The following is a 21,541-nucleotide window of genomic DNA, read 5'->3' on the forward strand; positions in this document are numbered from 1 at the left end:
AGACATAATTATTGTCCATGTGTGGCTGTGCTTGGATCCAGAGGTCTCTTGTAGCAGCATCAGCAATAGCTGCTCTTTCTTGGGATTAAAGTACAAGTTTTACTCCTTTGAATAATCTAAGCTGTTATCTACTTGAAAACTTTCTACTTTTGTTCAGATTCAGGTATTTACAGCTCTTTAAGGGGCAACTCCAAGGGGCAGGGGGGAATCTGGTACTCCATTATTTTGAAGCCTAATAGTTCATGTGGAATTTCGTTTAGCTTTCCGTCATAAGATTCTTAGAGGTAAATAATCCTTTAATACTTAAACTTGATACCCTGAAGAGAAACAGGAGTAGTTTAATGGAAATGAAGAGCCTGAACAGGTTTAACTTGGGCGTTTGCTCCCCTGCCCTTCTCGGGCTGTACCTGTGCAAACACTTCCACAGAGCCGCTTTATAAATCGGGAAACGACAATATTTGAAACCTTCATCTGCCATAATCTCACATTCTAAGCACTTTAAGGAATTAACACACACGGTGGGTGCAGAGTCTCCAATGGAGAAATCGCGCCGAGCCTGAGGAGAACACGGCACCGCCCTGAGGCCAGAGAAAGTCCCGGGAAGGAGCTCTGCGGCAGCTGATGGCGGAGCTCGTTAACGCGGCACACTCCAAACCTGTCCCGGGCCCGGTCCCGGTCCCGGCTCCTTCGGGGGCTCCGCCCGCGGCCACCCCGGGTCCCCTCCCAGAGCCAGCGGGTCACGTGACCCACAGTGCGGCCCGTACCACCCTGCGGGGGGAGCGCCGCCCGCTCCCGGTGTGGCACCCTCGGGTTGCTGGCTGCCGCTCGTCCCTTCTCGTGTCCCCGATGATCGGAGATCTCTGCTTCGATCTGCGCTGTGACAGCTGGGCAGGTGTAGCGCGGGAGGGGAGGATGCGTCTTCCAGACCTCCTCACACCCCACCTCCTTTGAGGTAATGGCTCCGCCCGGCCCCTGTGGACAGGGCGGCCCTGGGCCGAGCCACTGCGGCAGCCGGGGGTGGCGGCTCCCCGGGAGAGCGGCGGGACGGCCAGCTCAGTCCCCGGTACGAACGGGTTTCTCATCTCTCTCTTTCTCCTACCTTGTTCTCCATCTTCTCGCTTCTCCGCGGCGGCGGCGGGCGCGCGGGGGGGGAGCTGTCTCTCTGTGTCCCCCCCGCAGCTGGCGGTGGGGGTGGTACGGCCGGTGGGTCAGTCGGTGTCAGGCGCCCGCGGACACGGGACGGGCTGGGGGAGCCGCGGTGAGCGGGGGGGCTCCGGGCACGGGGACCGGGGCCGGGCCGGGGTGACGGGGCACGGGGACCCGGGCATTGGACCCGGCGGGACAGGCCGGCCCGGGTCCGGCAGGGCCTGAGGCGTTCGGGTCCGCGGGCGCTCAGCAGGGCCGGCCCGTTCCGGCCTGAGGCTCCGGGCACCGGGGGCTGCTCTGAGCGAGCTCAGCCTCGATCCAGAGGAGGCCACCGGGCTGATCAGGGGGGAAGAGAACCTGTCCTTTGAGGAAAGGCTGGAACAACGGGGATTGTTCAGCCTAGAAAGGAGAAGGCTTCGGGGAGACCTAATTGTGGCCTTACAGCACCTAAATAGAACTTACAGGAAAGATGGGGAAGGATATTTACAGGGGTCTGGAGTCACAGGAGAGGGGGGGAACAGCTTCAAACTGACAGCAGGGTTAGATGGGATATTGGGAAGAAATTTGGTCTGTGAGGGTGGTGAGGCCCTGGCACAGAGCAGCTGTGGCTGCCCCTGGATCTCTGGAAGTGTCCAAGGCCAGGTTGGATGGGGCTTGGAGCCACCTGGGACAGTGGAAGGTGTCCTTGTCAGTGACAGGAGGTTGTGTTGGATGATTTTCAAGGTCGCTTCCAACCCAAACCATTCTGAGATTCCCTGAACCTGTCCCTGTGATGCTGGAGGTATCTGGGCATGAGGGATTGGTCCAGCCCCATTCCCCCCCATGGGGCCGGAGGTGTCCTGGATCAGCATCCAGCATCTGGGCATGGCAGGCTGGGTTGCTCGAGGCCATCCCATCAGCAAGCAGGAGGTTGGTCCTGGATCAGTGGAATTCCCTGGGAGATGTTGCAGTCACCATCCCTGGAGGTGTTTAAGGAAAGAGTGGGCATGGCACTCAGCGCTCTGATCTGGGTGACAAGGTGGGGTTTGGTCACAGGTTGGACTTGATTATCTCAGGCTGAGCTCGAGGCCAGCTGCTCCGGGTGGGATGCAGAGCAGCCCTGGCAGCAGCGAGGCCTGAGGTGTCCTGGGCTATCCCTGTGCTGACGGCGTCTCTGTCCCTGCCGCAGGAGGCCTGGCCTGGCGGCCGCGCTGAGCCCTCGCCATGAACGCCATCGTGGCCCTGTGCCATTTCTGCGAGCTGCACGGCCCCCGCACGCTGTTCTGCACCGAGGTGCTGCACTCGCCGCTCCCGCAGGGCGCCGGCAGCGGGGACATCTCCGGGCAGAACGAGCAGGCCGAGGAGGAGGAAGGGGGCATTCAGATGAGCAGCAGGATCCGCTCGCACAGCCCGGCCGAAGGCGCCAGCGCCGACTCCAGCAGCCCTGGCCCAAAGAAATCTGACATGTGTGAGGCAAGTGGGGAAATCTGTGTGTGGGCATTGGTGTCCTTGGCTTGGTTGAAGGGCTCTGGGGTTCTCTGATGTAAATTGAATTGTTTAGAGACAAATAAAAGTGTGAACAGCACTGGTTTTGTATGTGTCAGTGCCAGAAGGTCTCCAAGTCGTTATAAACTGCAAACTAGCCCTAACTCTAATCCTAATGACCAACAAGAGGATGAAGGAGTTGAACACATACACCTTGACAGCACCTTGAGGTCTCTTTAAGCTCTGTGATCTGTGATTCTTTTGTGGCTTTGAAATGCTTTCTTTATTCTCAAAGAGCATTTACTTTGTTAGATTAGGTCAGATCATTTATTAATAGTAATTTTAAGAGAAGTATTGGTTAGGAAACAAAAAAAAAAAATAAAGCAAAAATAATTAAAAAATAGGAATTATGTATATTCTCAGTCATTCAGGGCTGTTCAGCCTGGAGAACAGAAGTTTGTGTGGAGACCTTGCAACAACATTCCTGTCTAAAGGGGCTTGCAGGAAATCCAGAGGGGGACTCTTCATCGGGAACTGCAGTGATAGGACAAGGAGTAGTGTGTTGAAACTGAAAGAGGGGAAATTTAGATTAGATATACTAAAGAAATTGTTCCGTGTCAAGGTGGTGAGGCCCTGGCACAGAGCAGCTGTGGCTGCCCCATCCCTGGAAGTGTCCCAGGCCAGGTTGGATGGGCTTGGAGCCACCTGGGATAGTGGAAGGTGTCCCTGCCCATGGGGGTGGAATGAGGGGATCTTTAAGGTCCCTTCCTACCCAAACCATTCTATGACTTTCATACTTGTCCTCTATCAGTACTTCCTCTGATATATTTATTATTTACTTTCCCTTCAGTTGTGGCCAGTTTTGTTTGGCCAATTGGTTTCACAGCTGGTGGAACTGAACTTTACCAGCACCAAGTTCACAGTGGAATTTAATAGTGGAAAATGAGCATAAGATCAGAGAAAGTATATCAGAGTTTTGTGTGAGGAGCTGAGTTCAAATCCTGACCCTGACTCACCTTCCTTGTCTTCTGAGTGTTTGTGTTCCTGTCTGTGTGTGTAAATAACATTTTATGGTGTTTTGAAGGGAACAGTGAGAGCTCTTTGGAAACCTGAGCTACCTGCACGCTCATTTATGGCTGGATTTGCTTTTCTGCCTTCAGGGCTGCCGCTCCCTCGCAGGAGGACACCCAGGGTACGTCAGCCACGACAAGGAGACCTCCATCAAGTACGTCAGCCACCAGCACCCAAACCATCCCCAGCTGTTCAGCATCGTGCGCCAGGCCTGCGTGCGCAGCCTCAGCTGTGAGGTACCTGCCCTGGGCACAGGGACTGCTCTCTGTGCCTCCTCCAGCACTTCAAGATATTCCACTGCTGCTCCTGCCTGCTCCGTGCAGACTGGAACATGCAGGGAACAGGGGGAAAGACAGGCACAGAAGTCTGTTATTGCAGGATTGGTGGTGTTTTTTAGCTTGATTTTTTTATGACCTCAAGGGTTCCTTCCTCTCACTTTGTGAGGCTAAAAATATGCCCTCCTTGGTTTTGTTCCTTGTGCTTATTATTTGTCATTGTAAGATAACCTGGTTTTTGTAAAAACCTCTGAATGTGGTGTTGAGTGCCCTTTATAGACCATTAATATTCATCCTCTAATAGATATGAAGGAAAAACCTCACAGATTAATGAACATTTTTGTGTCAGGATCAGCAAAATTCCTTCTGGATTCTCAGTTGAATGTAGCTGAATTCTTAAAATACAGTTAAATTGAAGGATTTGGAGTGTTTGTAGGATATCTCTGGAAGGCTGTTTGAGCACAGTTTTGGGATGGTATTGTAAAAAGGCTTCATTTATTCACCAAGTGGGTGTTAAAGTGCAGGGAGCTGTTTAGTTGGTTACTCTGTGATGTGTTTAATAACTTTGGTGTGTTGTCCCTTCCCTTCAGGTCTGCCCAGGACGTGAAGGCCCTATTTTTTTTGGAGATGAGCAACATGGTTTTGTGTTCAGCCACACCTTCTTTATCAAAGACAGCCTGGCCCGAGGTTTCCAGCGCTGGTACAGCATCATCACCATCATGATGGACCGGATTTACCTCATCAACTCCTGGCCTTTCTTGCTGGGAAAAATCAGAGGCATCATTGATGAGTTGCAGGGCAAAGCACTGAAGGTGGGTCAGTCCCTGTGACTCAGTGTCAGTGCAGTATCATGATCTCTGATTGACAGCTGAGTCAAAAAGCTGATCCAGCTCTTGACAGGGTGGTCATGAAGATTGACACAAGGCTCCAGGGATGTTTATCCCCATCCCTGGAAGTGTTCATGGCCAGGTTGGACAGGGCTTGGAGCATCCCTGATCTCAGGGAAGGTGCCAGGTGCCTGTGGCAGGGGGGGTTGGAACAATTTGATCTTCCCAACCCAAACCATCCCAGGATTCTGTGTCTGGGGATGTAGGAGGGAAGGAACAGGAATTTGAAACACTCAGTGCTTTTCACAGGCCTCAGAGACAACAGCTTTGTTACAAATGTAATTAAGTCGGTCTGGGAAGGACAATGATTTTGGAGCACAAGTGTTACTTGATGAGAGTTTCAATCCATCTAAGAATAAGATGTCCCTTCTTTCTCTGTGTTCCCATGACTGGACGAATGTGTGTGACACACCTTTTTCGCTTGGTATTTTTGGGGGTTTTTTTGTCTGAGTTTTGCAAACACTGAACTTCTTCCATTCAGTGACAGTGCCCTTGCTGTGTGTGCAGGTGTTTGAAGCAGAGCAGTTTGGGTGTCCCCAGCGTGCCCAGCGCATGAACACGGCCTTCACCCCCTTCCTGCACCAGCGCAACGGCAACGCCGCGCGCTCCCTGACCTCGCTGACCAACGACGAGAACCTCTGGGCCTGCCTGCACACCTCCTTTGCCTGGTAATGCCCTGCTGGGCTCAGCCTGGGCAGTCCCTCCTCAGGAGGATGCTGCCTGAAACGGTGGGAATGGGATTTGAGTGTTTGGGTGGTTTTTTTGAGGTAATACTCAGACTTTTCTAAGTAGCGTCTTAATTGGAAGGAGCCAACACTGATGTCTTTAGGACAAAAAAATTTCTTTTTGCTGTGAGGTAGTACTGATAGAAGCCATGGCTATGCAGATGGAAAGGTTTTGCAGATGGAAAGGTTTTGCAGTGTGGAAGAAAGGAATAAAAGATGCCCCTGCCCCCAGTGTGTTGCACATGGAATTCACAGGTGACAGACCATGGTGGTTCACCTGGCAGTGCCCCTGTGCTGCATCAGCAGCGTGGGAGATGCAGCCATTGGGCTCTGAGAGAGTCCAGTTGCTCCAGTGCCTGACTGGCTCATTAAACCTCCCTGGAAAGATGCCACAGGGAGGGTTGCAACACTGGCATGTGATTTGGATGGGGGATAAGCATGCTGCACAAAGAAATTGCAGAACGCTGGGATCTGGGTGACTCTGTGTGGCAGGGGTTGTAAGATGGGCTGATAGTCCCACACTCAGGAAAGCACTGGGATGTGCTGGAAGGTAGCACAAAGTGGTTAGTGCTTGGATATTTTGTTTGACATCATGACATAAAGTTTCTTACTGGATTTTTGCACCTGGCAAGCTGCATGACTGCTTCTCTTCCTTTCAATGTCTCCAGGCTGCTGAAGGCTTGTGGTAGCCGGCTTACAGAGAAGCTTCTGGAGGGAGCACCCACAGAAGACACCCTGGTTCAGATGGAAAAACTTGCAGGTGAGACAGAGGTTTCCAGAGCTGCAAAAACCCTCTGAGAATGCTTCAGATGATGAAACACTGAGTTCTTTGATCAGCATCTTCAGCACAGCCATTGCTCATCAGTTTCACCTTGCTGGTAGTCTCTCCCATCTGGAGAGGGCTCTGACAGGAATGTGAAATGCAGGCACCTCAAAGGCTCTCTGCACGTGGTGTTTGTCACTTGAGTAGCAGAGTTGCATCATCAAGATTGTTGTTCTCTGTGGCTGGGCTGGCCCTTCCAGTGAATCTGTACAGCCAGAAGGACTTGCAGTCACAACATATGGATTTCTTGCTTCTTTTTCTACAAACTTTCTAAAAGTAAAGGATCATAGTTTTTTTGGGATTTTTTCCCTAGGTTGAACTATTTTATTAACCATGTATACTAGAATCTATAAAGCTTTGTCCATAACCTTTAAAACAAGAATAGAGAACATAGCTGATCAAAAAATGTGACTTTCAGTTCTGTAGAAAATGAAAATTCCTTCTTGACCCTTGAATAGTTATTTTTTATCTGAATTAGCACTTAAGTGTGTCTGTGCTGCTGCCAGTACTTTCAGTTACTGTGTTCTGAGCTCTCTCTCTTCCCACATCCACCCAAAATCACATGGCTGCAGCATGTGAGCACTTTCCTCTTTCCATTCCTAGAGAGCAGCAATTTTTATGACCAATCTCCCCCTCTGTTTTTTGGGTTTTTTTTTTTAGATCTGAAAGAAGAGTCAGAGGGCTGGGACGGTTCTGAGGAAGAAGAGAAGCCTTCTTCCCAGCCAGATGTTGTGGAAGGGCAGGAGCTGTCCAAAAGCTCCCCTGAAACCTCTCTGGTGCCAGATTGCAACAGCTGGAACGTGGCTCACAGGAGGTTGTCAGTGTTCCGCTCTCTCAGGCACATGAGACAGGTAACAGAGGCTGCAGAGTTCACAAGCTCTTTTCTCCTGATAATGTTTGATTTTTTTTTAAGATACATTTATTTCCAGCAATCTGCACATTCCGTGTGCTGTGCTCAGCACAGTGCCTGCCCAGCCAGGAACACGACGTGAACTGGATCTCTGGGCACGCTCCCTTCCTCACGTGGGCCTCTGGTGATCAGCAGTCATGTGGGGTGGGGTCAGATGATTTCCCTCAAACTCTGCACTTCTCTTCTTCCCAAGAGCAGTGGCAGTAATTTAATACAGAGGTTCTGCAGCATCTGGAAAGCCAAGCAATATTTGCTTTTTAAAAAAGCGTTTCAAACGGAAAAACGATTTACAAATAGAATAAATTATTCTGTATGGATCTTGCTTATCTGCTGTGCTTCCTGCGACCTGGCTGAGGGGGAAGGTTCATGTGTCCAAGGTTCATGTGCTAAATGTCCATGTCCATTCCTGCTGTCCTGGTCTAGCCCTTTCCTACCTGTCACTCATGTTTTTAACATGGCAAACTAGACATTTCAGTAATTTTTATAACCAGTGCAAAATGGTTTGGGTTTTTTTTCCAGGTTCTCGGGGCATCAGCATTCCGAATGCTGGCTTGGCATGTTCTGATGGGGAACCAGGTCATCTGGAAAGCTCAGGATGTGGATCTTGTCCAGTCTGCCTTTGATGTCCTACGGGTAGAAACATTTTCCTTTGTTTCTTGGCTGCATATTTAGATTTGTACATGTATTTCTCTACTACTCCAGCCTTTATAATGATCTGCCCCAGCATGTGATCTTGTGAAGAGTTTGTTCTAAATTATGTGGTTTTGAAAAAAAAATAGCAATCAAAATAACCCAAAAAACATGCACAAAACAAAATCCCCTCAACCTCTGCATATCTTGCTTGTCCTCAGTGACTGCAGGGGCTCTCAGGCTGAGTGGGTGACTTTGATCCCCCAGATCAGGAGCATTTTCCTAAGCAGTGCTCCATGTTTTAGCCTGGAAGCTAAGCTCCAGGTTTAGCCCTGGAGGTCAGGGAGGGAATTGCAGTTGGTTGTTGAATTCCAGAGTTTCTCTCGGCTGGTTCCCCCTGCAGACGATGCTGCCCATCGGGTGCGTGCGGATCATCCCCTACAGCGAGCAGTACGAGGAGGCCTATCGCTGCAACTTCCTGGGCCTGGGCCCGCACGTCCAGATCCCTCCCCACATCCTGGCATCTGGTAAGAACCCCTTGCTGAACCCTCTCCTCTCCCTAGTCATGTTAAAAGACACTAGATTTATTTTTTTTTTTTAATAAGAATTGGCTGCATGAAATAAGGCTCCAACCATTTCATTTTGTTTTCCGCGTGACTTTTCCTGGTCAGTGACTGAAAGATGTGACACCTTCTCTAGGCAAAGCAGGGTCTGTAGCTGTGTTTTAGAGTCTGGGCTAGCACAGCTCATGCTCTTTTGGGCTCTTGTTGCTGCAGAGTTTGCAGTCATTGTGGAAGTCCGTGCTGCCTCCCGCTCCAGCCTCTACCCAACCCTGTTTGATGATGAGCAGTCCCTCAACAAGTACGAGTTCCTTGTCACCAGTGGGAGCCCCGTGGCAGCAGATCGAGGTGGGTGATGGAAGCAGAAAGAGCCTCTGTCACTGAGATTAAAAGAGCATCTTGATCTTTAACTGGTTTTCATGTACTGGCCCTGAAGGAGGTTTGGGTAGAAGCCACGTCAATATTCAGCTAGGGGTTAGCTGCTTGAGGTGAGGTTCACCACAGATTGTTCAATTATAAAACAGTTGCTCTACCAGATCAGCATTTTGCTTGTTAATTTTCATAAATGAGAAATGGATTCTGTAACATAGGTATAAGAAAAATTGTAGGGAAATTCTGTAACCCACAGTGAACACTTTCAATCCTGGGATACTCATGTGTTTATTTTGAGTAAGACTAACTTGTAAGGACCATGACATCCCTGATTTTCCATGTTCCACTTGGTAGTCAAATATGGCTGATAGAGAAATACCCAGACTTTTCTATTTAGTTTTACCTACTTCCTTCCAGCAGTTGAACACTTGCACCTAGAGGTGATTTGAGTCAGGTCCATCAGTCTTGTCTTTTCTGGGAAGTCTTAATTTAGAAGAATTTGCCTCACTGAGTGTCTCAAAAGACACAGCAGATGGCTCATCCTTCCTCTTGGTCCCTGAAGACAGAGATGCAAAGCAGAGACTTGCTCTCTGCACAGTGCTCTTCCTGTTGTTGATCCCACATGTATAAATACACCAGTTTATTTTCCATCCAGTCAGTGGCATGTCCAGAAACTTCTGCACAAAAATAGTCACTGCAAGGTCTTTTCTCCACCACGGCATCAAACTTACTGGGCCATGGACTGCTGGGAGAAAAGTCTCCTAGGGACTTCCAAAAAGTGGTCCAGGAATGCCTTGGGTTGGTTTATTTTTTCATTAAGTATCCTGGAACTGCCCTTAACAAGTGGAACATTAAAGCAAGTATAAGTTGGGGGGTTATATTTTTATATGTATGTTTCTATATTGTACAAAGAAGCACGAAGGTCTTTTCATAACCTTGTGTTTTTAATGATCTTTTGATAAGGGCACAACAAAAGCTAAGCAGGAGTTTAAAAGTGGGTCTGAAGAGAAAACAAAGATCCCTGAACCTGTTTGGATGTCTAGGGTCCTTCACTAAACTCCATGTTGCTTCTTTGATCAGATGTTTTTCTAATGGGACGACCTTTAGCTGCTCTTCCATGGCAGTGAAATCCCAGCAGGCCACTGGGGGCTATAGTTAACAATTATTAGCAGTAAAGGTGTAAGCAGTAACCTTTACCTTGTGTGTCCTCTTTCTCACCCTTCCCCCTTTTTCTGCTCCTGCAGTTGGCCCAACAATCTTGAACAAGATCGAAGCTGCCCTGACCAACCAGAACCTCTCAGTGGATGTTGTGGATCAGTGCCTTGTGTGCCTGAAGGAGGAGTGGATGAAGTAAGTACAGCTCCCTTGCTCTCAGAGGAGCAGCTTTGGCACAGCAACAGCAGAGTGCAGGACACACTTCAGTCAGGTGACTTCTGCTGCAGCTCATTTGGATTTACAGGAACAAATTAAGTCAGGAGTTAAGAATTTCCTACTCTAGTCCTAACTCTCTTTTTGGCTTTCAGCAGTTCTTAACCTTTATGCTTCAGTTCACACATCTGTAGGTTACCTGCATGACACCACCTGCCTGCCTCACCCAGGTTAGGAGGATTAAAGCTGCAGATCCCTCTGTGCCTGTCAGTGTGGCCATAGCCCAGCACAGCTGACACCCAAACACATGCCTGGGTTCTGCCTTCAGGCTCTGCATTTCAGAGGTGCAGGTAGCTGTAAAGGAGGACCAGTCAGTCATGTGAATAATTCATGGCACATCATGACTGTGTGAATTTACCTGAAGGCAGATGGGCACTGGATGTGTCTCCCAGTTGTCACAATTCATTGTTCTACTTTCTGCTAGAATGAAAAAGCCAAACTAGAAATATGCCCATTATTACTGAAAATGAGTCATCTCCCTGACTAATCATCACCCTTCTTCATCAAAGCATGAGAATAGTTTCAATGAAACACTGGTAGAAGCTTTTATTAACATTTAGTTGCAGTAGGTGCCAAGAGAAGCTCCAGCTCCTCCTTGTTCCCTGTTTGATGGTGTGTGAGTCCATTTGATAATGACAGCAATCTCTTGTTCCTGCAGTAAAGTGAAAGTCCTCTTTAAGTTCACTAAAGTGGACAGCAGACCCAAGGAAGACACCCAAAAGCTGCTGAGCATCCTGGGAGCTGCAGAGGAGGACAATGTCAAACTCCTCAAGTTCTGGATGACCGGCCTGAGCAAGACCTACAAGTCGCACCTGATGTCGACAGTTCGCAGCCCGACGTCCTCAGAGTGCCGGAATTGAAGGGTGCCCGACCCCTGCTGCCTTCAGAGAAGGGCAGGGAGCCCTGGTTACCTCTGCTGAGCCTGCAGCTTGTGCTTTAGGTGGATAGTGAGGCTTCATCACTATTCTCCTGGTCCTCAAACCAACTTGAAGAGTGACTTGAGTCTTTTCTACTTGCTGTGAGACTGGACTAATAAGTGCTAATCCACAGTGCTGCTGTCTCCCCAGGAACTCAGCTCTCAATCTAGACGTGCACACTCAAGACTAAAACACAGCAACGCTCAAAGAATCAGCTAAATTAATTAAAATCCCATCCTGTCCTCATTAAGCATCGTGGTGTGGCAGCAGGCCTCACCTTTAGGTTGCTTGGCAGGCCTGTGACAGCATCCAGAACTCCTGGGAGTGCATATGGTTAATCTCACTGAAATCCCACATAAATCTCCTCAATGCCTGAGAGAACAAGAACCAAAAATAAGAGGCACGTCACAGGGTATGGATCACATGTAAATTATTTCAAACCACTTTGTGCTCAGATTTAAGAGACTATTTTCTGCTGTAGCATAAGTCAGGATATCCCATGGGAGTCCTGTCACTCCTCTTTATTTATTTATAATCTTAACTTGAGACGGTTTTAGCATTTGCTTTGGAAATCTTGTCTGGGAGGGCGAATTGTAAAATAAGAAGCCTCAAAATGCAGCCTGCTTGCCTCTCAGAGGGGAAAATACTCGCCTTGTTTTGCCTGTGGTTGCAGAACTTCCAGGTAATGAAGATAACCTCGCCAGGATAAGGTTCTCTTCTGTCTTTTTTAGCTTCCTAATAAAGCAGAAGAGATTCAACCTGTAGGTGCTCCCTTATATAACTCTATAGTAGCCATTTTTGCTTAATAGTTCCTGAAAACATTGGTGCATTTTTTAATTACCTAACCAGATATTCCTTAGCTGTTCTGTAAGGAATCTCTGTTTCTGTTGTGAAGTCTGGGGTTTATGTCTTTTCTTTTTGTTTTCTGGATCATTATTGGGAACACTTGACGTTACCACAGATGTTTTGAACAAGCTAAAGGCAGGTTTTACCCAGGTGACCTTCTACACTCACTCAAGCTCAGAGAGGATGTTCCAGCTTTGTCACAAGTTCTGTTCTTATATATAAAATACGGAGGTTGATTTTTGTCTGGAACATCTGTAAAATGGAGACAGGCATTAAATCTCATAAGAGCTATTTTTGTAAAACGAACAAAGCCTGGTTTTGTGTTTATTTTCAGTGTGTGTGTGTTGTGGTGAGGGAAAGCAGCAGCTGATCCACAAAATTCCTGCATCCTTAGCCTAGATCTAATGTAGAGAATTTAATACTGGTCTTTTACTTTTATTTTTGTATTAGTTTCTTGTAGACTAACCCAGTAATTTTATTTTAAAACTATTCTGGTCCAGTCCAGAGCTGTGTAACAGAACAGGTAAGACATCATTTGACATTGAGACCTTCTTGATTGCTGAACTGGATTTGTCTTTTAAAAAAACAGCTCTCCCAAGAAATCCAGCATCAAAACCTCACCTGGTGCTTCCTCCCAGAACAGCAAAAGGGTTGGTCACAAGGTCGAGCCGAGGCTGCTGCTGCTCCCTTGCTCCTGGTGAGTTGTGCAGGACGTTGATCCCTCTCCATCCTGACCTGGTGGGCTGTCATGGACAAGCAGACTCAGCTTTGAGCCAGGGCAAGGAAACCACTAAAGCTTATAAAAATGCCCACAGGAAAGAAGGGGGAGAGCTGCCAAGTCAGTGAAGCTCCACCCAGCTGTGCTTGCCTGCCAGAACACATCTGTAGGTGGGATTACCAAAGGATTGCCTGGGCAGGTTCCTGCAGCTCACAGGTGAGGCCGCGGCTGCTCCCTTTGCCGTCAGCGAGAGCTGGAATGTGCACAACTCAATTAACAAAAAAATCATCTCTGCAGACACCTTTCAGCACCCTCCTTCCCTCCAAACGATATGCCTCAGAGACAAACTGATGGAGGCAGGATAATTCTTTATTCCAGAGTGATTTCTGCCCGGCTGAGCAGCGTGTAGCTGGGAGCGAGGTGGGAGCAGTGAGTGCTGCAGCTGCCGTGTGATGGAGCCAGTGCTGGCTCACTGCTGGCCGCAGCTACAGACAAACCCCTTTGGTGGCAGTTCTGCAGTTACAGACAAACCCTTCTGGTACCAGTTGTGCCACCCCTGTCCCCTCTGCCAGGCAGGGTCGAGCAGCTGATGGTCCCCTCTATTCCACCCTCATGAGACTCCACCTGCAGAGCTGCCTCCAGCTCTGGGCCCACAGCATCACAAGGGTGTGGAGCTGCTGGAGCGAGCCCAGAGGAGGCCACAGAGATGTTCCAAGGGTTAAAGCCCCTCTGCTCTGGGACAGGCTGGGACAGCTGGGGGTGTTCACCTGGAGAAGACCCAGAGAGGCCTCAGAGCCCCTTCCAGAGCCTAAAGGGGCTCCAGGAGGGCTGGAGAGGGACTTTGGATGAGGGCCTGGAGGGGCAGAACACAGGGAATGGCTTCCCACTGCCAGAGGGCGGGGCTGGACGGGATATTGGGAAGGAATAGCAGAAAGTGTCCCTGCCCATGGCATGGGACTGGAACTGGATGATCTCTGAGATCCCTTCCCACTAAACCATTCTGTGATTAAAGGATGGGAATCCGCTGCATGGCCTCGGTGTGCGGTGTCGGGTTCGCTGTCAGGGTTCCGGTACCTGGGGAGGGGTCGGTGTCCGGGGCAGGATCCGGAGCCCCTCGGGGCAGGGTCGGTGCCGGGATGCGGGAGCCCGGCCCAGCCCCGTGTGGCGGCCGCTCCTCCCCGCGGGCCGCTCCCGCCTCCGCCGCGGCTGCGCGGGCCGGGCCGGGCCATGAGGGCGGCGGGGGCGCTGGCGGCGGCGGCCGTGACCGCGGTGGCGCTGGCGGTGGCGGCCTGGCGGCGGGCCCGGCCCGTGCGGGAGGTGCTGTTCTTCCCCTCGCCGCCCTGCTGCATCGAGGCGCTGCTGGCCGAGGCTGCCGAGCCCGGCGCGCCCGCCCGGCCCTGCCCGTGCCCGCTGCCCAGCGGCGACACCGCCCTGAGCCGCCTGGTGCGCCGCCTCCTCTCCGCCCGCCGCTCGCTCGACCTCTGCCTCTTCTCCTTCTCCTGCCCGCAGCTCGCCCGGGCCGTGCAGCTCCTGCACCGCCGCGGGGTCCGCATCCGCCTGGTGACGGACGCGCAGTACATGGGGCTGCACGGCTCCCAGATCGGCCGCCTGCGCCACGCGGGTGAGCGCTGAGGGACCGGGGCCGGGCCTGCCCCGCTGCGGGCCCGGTGAGCCCCGAGCTGTGTCTGACAGCCCCTGTGTGTCTGTGTCTGTCTGTCTGTCTGTCTGTCTGTGTGTCTGTGTGTGTGTCCCTGCAGGGATCCAGGTGCGCCACGACCAGCACAGCGGCTACATGCACCACAAGTTCGCCATCGTGGACCGCAGGATGCTCATCACAGGCTCCCTCAACTGGACCACCCAGGCCATCCAGAGCAACCGCGAGAACGTGCTGGTGGTGGAGGACGCCGAGTACGTGAAGGCTTTCCAGGAGGAGTTTGAAAGGATTTGGGAAGAGTACAATCCTGCCAATTACAGGTTTTTTTCTGAAAGGCAGTAAATGATAGAGCTGCCTCACAGGCCTAGTGGAGCATGGTAACACCCACAGAGTTTATTATTATGTATAGACATCATTGTTTTGTCCATCTGGGTGTAACTTTGGTGGTAAATGTCTCCAGAGAAGTGTTCTCTGCCCTAAAATGCCACAGATCCCTTGCTGTGGGTGTGCTAGAGGGAATGACACAACTGTTTGGTTGTGAGGGTGACAGTGACACAGCTGCATCCATGGGCATTAAAACTTAGGGCAGGCTCGTTGCTGTGCCCTGGTGCAGACCAGGTGTGTTCCTACAGTGCTGAGCTTGTGTTTCAGTGGTAAAAGGAACATTTTCAGCTTGGGATATGGAATGGAATTGTAGCAAATTCCAAATGGAATTGTAGCTCAAGGGCTCCTCTACACTGAAAAGGTAGGGAGAGATAAGAGGGCTACAGCAGAGTTAAGAGTTTCTATAGATTAAGTGCCTCGGTTACATTTCTTGTTGGCATTAATTGTTGGAAGTTGGTAAAAGGAAATTCCTGGGAAATAGCAACAATTTTTAAGTTTTGAATGTGTACGTGTTTCTTTTGGTTAAAGGTTATCAGAGCTCTGGTGTAAAAGATGAGCACAGATGGTAATGAGAGCTTCTCTTCCAGCAAGGAAGGGTCAGGAGCTCTGGAGGGAAATGGGAGAAATGGTTCTTTGGGATCAGGGTTTATCTGGAGAGCAGACACAGCTAGAGCTGGGTCACCACTTGAGGTGGGCTCTGGAAATCCCACCTGGTTCTTTCAGGTGTTGGGACACCTGTCATGGTCTGTGCCCTCCCCTGGCAGCACCAGCCTGGGGACAGCGAGGGGAAGGAGGTGACACCTCTGTCCCCACAGCTCAGGGTGGAACAAAGATGATGTAAAAACCTCAGAATTTCTAACTCAAAATAGTGTCTATGTAAGAATTGTTTTATACTGAAAGTGCCTTAATATCTCTCAAAATGAAAAGAGGTTTTTATATTCTGTTACTATTTTTGTTACCAGTAGTGCTGTGATTGGCACTGTTAAATAAACCATTTTCACAGAAAACATCAACAGCTTCATCTGACTTTTTCATTTCAATTCCTGTAGATCCTTACTAAGATATTTATGATCCAGGGACATCCCCAGATTTTAGATTTGTTCTGAGAAAGTTTGCATGGGGGAAAGAAAATGATGTTACCTGTATGGATGCACCTTGGGAAGGTCATTCTCCAATAAATCCCATTCAGCAGCACTAGATTTAAACTACTTAAAAAATATTATTGCTGTTAAAATGCTGCCTATTGCATTTCCTATGTGAAGGGTGACTATAAAAACTATCTCCCTTTTCCTGCTCTCACCTCTGCCCTGTTCTTCCTTCTTTTTAGAAATAAACCTGTCACACACAGCGTGCAAAGGGTGGTGCAAAAATAGTTTATTACCATATAGTTAATGTAAAGTTAGGTAATTATATTTACAAAGTAAAAATGATCAGCTACATCCAGGGGAGCCTAGCGTGTCACACAAGGTTTGTAAGGAATAAATACAGTGAGAAAAAGTGACGTTTCTATTACAGCCAGCAATTGATCAGGAATGGTGGTTTTTAAAAAAGCACTGGAGAATAAACTGGGAGTGGAAGGGGGAAGGAGACAGGAACTCACACACAGAGAGGAACAGGAGCTTTCCACACCCTCCCCTCTGCAAGGGATAAAAGGATGTGTGAGAGCCCCGAGGCTGCAGCACGGGCACAGCTGGAGCTGAGGGACGGCTGCTCCGTCACAGCAGCACAGAAACTGCTCTGGGAGATGATGAATCCTCCACCCCCAGATGTGACCCAGAACCAGTCCCCACTGCTGGGTGAAGCTCTGCCCTGACAGAGCCAAGGCTGGGCTGTTCCGAGGCCACAGGAGGAAACCTGGCCATGAACACCTGAAATGCCACATCAGACACCACCCTTGGCCTCACAGAACCTCCTTCTCCCAAACCTCCGTCCTTCCAAGCGATTCTCTAAACTCCCCAAGTCATCCAGAGCTCCAGGAAGGGGCACAAGGGCCAAGCCAGAGGATTCCTGGTTCCTACTTACCCCAGTCTCCAGTGTTTTACATGCTTTGCTTTCTCTAGGTGAGAACAGTGAGCACGCTTGTCCTGCACACAGGGTGAAGAAAGCACGAAGAAAATAATGCTAATTGCACCCATTATTCACGAGCTCGGAGCCAGCTGGGTTAGCTCAACTTGTCAGGTTTCTCTGGTAAATCCCACACCCTCTGTTTGGTTTCCTCAGCAGCCTCACACTGAGGTTGTTCACCTGTGTCTGCAGCAGTGCTTTCACTTTTCTTGCTGTAGTTCCACTGGTTGGAAGTTACTCAGTGAGTTACAGCTCATGGCCAGGCTGCTGCGTGATTTGTGTGTGTGCAGGGGGCTGTGGCTGGCAGGGAGCTGTTGGTGCTCTCTGTAACAACAGGGCACAGTTTGCACATGCACAGCACTGATGCTGCTGTCAAACACAAGGTTATTGAGGCCTCTGACTGGAAAAAAATACCCCAAATTTATAGCAAAGAAGGCTACAGTGGTCAAACAGAGTGTACACAATCTTCAGGCAGGTACCTGCAAAGCTAAAGGCATAGATCAGCAGAAAAGGTTTGAAAAGGTTTTTAAACAGTCCTCAAACCCCAAAAAAAGCAGTTTATCAGGGCAGGTGGGGTGGGTTGGACTCGTTGCACTCATTCCTCCTCTCCCAACCCACTTTGTGGGGCCTCTGTGCTAAAACAAGACTTAAAAATCAAACCCACAACTCAGTGACAAAAGAGAACCCTCTGCAAACTGCTGAGGAATAAATATTTACACTGCACTGCTTGGAATACTATACAGGTATTAAATTACTTTTGTTTTTAAAAAAGAAGAATAAGAAAGCTTTTTTTTTTTTACCTAAAAAAATGGAAAAAATATAGAGCAAAGGCAAGCCACAACAAACTGAGTATCCAAACCAGGACAAATATGTAAAGGTCTTGTGGAAGTGCCATCAAATAGAGTAGGTACAAAATGTGAGCACTTTTATTGCAGCCCAGTTCTCTGGTACCATAAAAAGGGAATTTTCTGGTTTGCAAGCCAGCACCAATTCTAAGCAATTCTATTTTTGAAACAAATGAACACAATTTGCTTCTTTTTTTAACACATGGGCAAAGAAAAGGTGACATTTAAAGAAGGATTTTGTCTGGCTCAGGGGAGATGGTGCAAATGGGAGGAAAATTTTACTCAGGAAAAATAGGATTACTTGGAGCCAACAAGGCTCCAACAAGGCTCCAAGACCTGTGCCTTTGCTGCACTCGAGTTTTCCTAAACCTCCCTTTTTGGTGCTATCAATAGTGAGGAGTGATGCAGAATGCAGCAGCTTGCCCACACACTTTCTAATTTAAATAGCCACTGATTAATCCCAAAAGATGGATGAAGCCTGGAGCAGGAAGAGGCAGGAGGATAACTGAGGATCACTGCTATGAGTAAAAGGACTTCTCCCTTTAATTTCAAGGCTCTACAGCAGGAATATTTCAGTTTGGGGCTGTTTATTGGCGCTGCAGGTTCTTTTTCTTTAAATGGAGGTGAAGTGCTGCCCCTGGCCTTGGAGAGATGCTCAGACTGACCAGAGGAGCCCAGAGCCCTCAGCACAGGTTCAGAGCATTTGGATGCATAAGGGACCTTCCTCCCTCCTCTTCCTCTCAGTGACCCCCACAATTCACAGCTCCCACCTTAAACACACCCCAGACATCCTTCCCAAGCACTGCCCCAGAGGGTGCAGCTGCTCCTGACGATGCTCAGCCCTGGCTGTACAGCTGACCAAGATTCTCTGTTTATTTTTCCAGAGGAGCCCATGGAAAATAACTGCTCCTACAAGCTGAGCAGGATTTGCTGGGGAATTTAAGAAAGGGCAAGGTCCACATGGCAAGAAGGAGACCAGGATGTTCTGCTTGGTTGGCTGAAAAGGACAAAGTCCCACCATGAGTCTACAGAGAAGAGGAGGAGGAGGAGGAGGAGGGTTCTGGAGCCGGTGACACCCTGCAATGGAGAGCAATGACAATAACAAGGCCCACGTGCCATCCCAAATCCTTGCTGCCTCCCACAGGAGATCAGAGCTCACCTCAGACAGCAGAGCAGCCAGGGCTGATCCAGGTGGGTCCCCAGGAAGGTGCCCAGGCTCTCCAGACCATGGAAGTGCTGTGGTGAGCTCGGATGCAGTGGCTGCCCCTGCACACACCTGAGGGCACTGCTGATGAGGGAAAGGCTTTGTGTCCCACAGGATGAGCACCTTTCCTGCCCTGCTCCACCTCCAGCACCTCCATGCACAGCCAGGCACACAGAGCATCCCTGCCGTGTCCCCTGCAAGGTGCTGCCATCCTGCCTGGGGACAAAGGGGCTCCTCTGGGCAGGACCAGTGCCAAGCAAGGCCACACAAGCTGGACAAGAGCCTGACTCCCACCATAGTCCAGTGACACCGTGTCCTGCTGAGGGTCCTGCTGGAAAAAAGAGATTCTGCTCCCAGGAGGATGAAGGTGACTCTGGCAGCTGCTGTGGTCCAGCCTGGCAGGACTGGGGGTCCTTCACCAGCCCCATGGGGCTCTGAGAGCTGCACCTGTACCAAGCACCACACCCAAAAGCAGCAGGGAAGCACCAGGAGCTGCTGGCTCAACCTTGGCTGCGTGCCTGAAGGACAAGAGGAAGCTCTGCTCCGCTGAAGGCCAGGATATCTTCCACATCCCAGCCTGAAGAGGTCACTCAGCACCCAACCAGGCTGGGAAGCCAATGTGCCAGAATCTCCATCAGCCCTGGTGACCTTCCAGGTGGCATCTTGAGATTTATCCAGGAATGAAGCTCCACACCTGCAAAGCAGCACAGGCTTCTCCTAGGCAGCCTCTGCTCAGCTGGCTGTGACCATCTAGTGCTACCAGCTCCTCATCCCTTGGTTTGTATGCATTTATCTGCCTCATGGTGCTAAACTGTATGTTTTAAGTACAGAAGCTATTAGGACTGAGAAGGTCTGAAGCACATACTGGTTTTGAGATCTTTATTTCAGGAAAAGATTAAAGAATTAAAACAGGAGCTGCCCTGCTGACAAGAAGAGTTGAATTCAAGAAGCTGGTAAAAAAGGAGCATTATATGCATTGAGCACTGTGCATTTTCAGTCAATATTGGCTCTACTTTCTACTCTACTTTCCTTTGACTAGGAAAAGGGAGTTTCACATGCGCACAGACCCTGGGATACACGGGATTCGATGAGAGGAAGGGAGTAACAGCAAAAAAAAAAAAAAAAAAAAATTAAAGAGAGTGCTGGGCTTGATCTAACAGAGGCAAGAAAGTGATCTTACAGCTCGGCCCCTGAACACCAACTCCGGCCACCGGCAGACGGGAGCGAGGACGCGCCGACGGCGCCGGCTCCAGGGTGCTCTTCAGTAGCTGCAGCTCCCCATCCACAACCACCTGGGCAGCCACCCAAGCTGGCCAGGCTTCGGTGGCACCTACATTCAGGACACGGCACAGTCACGGGGCAGGAGAATCACTTCTTGCATCCTTCTCCAGCCAGACGTCAGTGTGGTACCTCCAGGCTGCGGGCGCCGGCTCAGCTCCCCGGCAGCTTCCCCCGGCTTTCCCCCCTTGTAGGTGCAAGTAATGCAGTGGAGATCAATGGTTAGATCAGGCTCCTGTGTGCTCTGGGCACGGGGTCTCTAGACAGCAGTAAGAGCTCGGTCTGGCTGACAGCACCCAGGCCCTGCTCGCTCTTCCCGACAGAGCTATAGCTTATTAACAGGCTGCTGAGCCTTAATACTGACACTTAGTGTAATGGTTTACAGTAAAGAAAGGATTCTCCTACAAAGCGCCGAAGAGAGGGGGGGAAAACCCCACTCCAATCCCTTCCTCTCCCTCTCAGAGTCTCTGGAGCATCTCACAAGCAGGGAAAGGAGCTGGGGAGGCGAGGGGAGGGCACCGCCAGGTCCCGTCGGGGCGTCAGGACAACGACAGCGAGGACATCGTAAGGAGCAGAGACAAACGGTGCTGGTGCTGTGCTGCCTCAAGCTGGGAGGTGCGCGTGGTCAAGCGGAGCGGGGAGAACTAGTCTTTCTTCAAGTCCCTGGATTCAAAAAGCTTCAGGCGTTCTTGCACAGTCAGGCCTTCCTTCAGACTCTGCGAGACACAAAAGACAGAGAGCGGAGTTGGGGCAGGGGCGGCGCTCAGGCACAGCCGTGGCAGCAGGAGCGGGATCCTGGGCCAGGATTAGTGGGACGTGCTGAGGAGAACACACGGTTATGGAGGGCAGCTACTGCCTGGAGACAGGGGGAGATTGCAGATGAACCAGGCGACGAACCAGAAGCAATGAGAGGCACATCATGCTGCAAGCAGGATTAGCTGACTTGGGAATGACCCCTGTGCTGGGGTGACTTTATGGTGCTTGTATCCCCACTCTGGTTAGCCCAGAAATAAGTTTTGCACCTTACAGACTGGTTCTGAGAGTGAAGGGGGGAAGAAGAAGCATGCAGAAATGTTTTCCCAAACTGGCTGGGGGAGAGGCTGCTTGAATCTGCTTTCTAGAGGAACTGCTTTGGAGGTTCTCTCCCAAATTTGCCCTAAACCAGGACACCCCCGGGCTCACAGGGCACTGCTGGATGGGGCAATTCCAGCAAGGGAGTTCCAGGCAGGCCAGCTGGGATCTGCTGTGCTGAAGGCCCAGGATGCTGAGCTGGACCTGCAGGCTGGTCCTTCCCAGCCTGCCCCACCATACAGCACCCATGGGGACAGTCCTGGCCACAC

At 50.3% G+C, this 21,541-nt stretch overlaps 3 protein-coding genes across 12 annotated transcripts in view; 2 read left to right on the top strand and 1 right to left on the bottom strand.

Moving 5' to 3' along the window:
- Positions 1-1,243: 1,243 nt before the first annotated feature.
- On the top strand, positions 1,244-12,364 carry FLCN (folliculin). Its single transcript, XM_063171668.1, has 12 exons — positions 1,244-1,258; positions 2,315-2,598; positions 3,771-3,917; positions 4,547-4,768; positions 5,351-5,511; positions 6,237-6,328; positions 7,052-7,242; positions 7,821-7,934; positions 8,335-8,458; positions 8,708-8,839; positions 10,108-10,213; positions 10,950-12,364. Exons 2-12 carry the CDS (start codon positions 2,350-2,352, stop codon positions 11,149-11,151), a joined length of 1,740 nt encoding a protein of 579 aa, XP_063027738.1. The 5' UTR covers positions 1,244-1,258; positions 2,315-2,349; the 3' UTR covers positions 11,152-12,364.
- A 1,635-nt stretch (positions 12,365-13,999) lies between these two features.
- Positions 14,000-15,810, top strand: PLD6 (phospholipase D family member 6). Its single transcript, XM_063171444.1, has 2 exons — positions 14,000-14,393; positions 14,530-15,810. The coding sequence occupies exons 1-2, from the start codon at positions 14,000-14,002 to the stop codon at positions 14,766-14,768; spliced, it is 633 nt and encodes a 210-aa protein (XP_063027514.1). The 3' UTR covers positions 14,769-15,810.
- A 3,978-nt stretch (positions 15,811-19,788) lies between these two features.
- The window catches only part of MPRIP (myosin phosphatase Rho interacting protein), a 72,497-nt gene continuing 70,744 nt past the window's right edge, over positions 19,789-21,541 (bottom strand). For all 10 annotated transcript variants that reach the window (XM_063171676.1, XM_063171677.1, XM_063171675.1 and 7 more), the window contains one exon: positions 19,789-20,917. In XM_063171676.1, the coding sequence (XP_063027746.1) occupies positions 20,846-20,917 (72 nt within the window). In that variant the 3' untranslated portion in view covers positions 19,789-20,845. The remainder of the gene's footprint in view (positions 20,918-21,541) is intronic.

The sequence above is a fragment of the Melospiza melodia genome, chromosome 18, assembly GCF_035770615.1.
Source record: "Melospiza melodia melodia isolate bMelMel2 chromosome 18, bMelMel2.pri, whole genome shotgun sequence".
In the NCBI taxonomy this organism is placed as follows: domain Eukaryota; kingdom Metazoa; phylum Chordata; class Aves; order Passeriformes; family Passerellidae; genus Melospiza; species Melospiza melodia.

What these genes read in the sequence shown, in the direction of transcription:
- FLCN (XM_063171668.1), top strand. Translation starts at nt 2,350, where the DNA reads ATGAACGCCATCGTGGCCCTGTGCCATTTCTGCGAGCTGCACGGCCCC. An exon ending in TGCAGGGCAAAGCACTGAAG is followed by an intron (nt 4,769 to 5,350) that starts GTGGGTCAGTCC and finishes CTGTGTGTGCAG; the next exon opens with GTGTTTGAAGCAGAGCAGTT. An exon ending in CTGCACACCTCCTTTGCCTG is followed by an intron (nt 5,512 to 6,236) that starts GTAATGCCCTGC and finishes CAATGTCTCCAG; the next exon opens with GCTGCTGAAGGCTTGTGGTA.
- PLD6 (XM_063171444.1), top strand. Translation starts at nt 14,000, where the DNA reads ATGAGGGCGGCGGGGGCGCTGGCGGCGGCGGCCGTGACCGCGGTGGCG. An exon ending in CGGCCGCCTGCGCCACGCGG is followed by an intron (nt 14,394 to 14,529) that starts GTGAGCGCTGAG and finishes GTGTCCCTGCAG; the next exon opens with GGATCCAGGTGCGCCACGAC.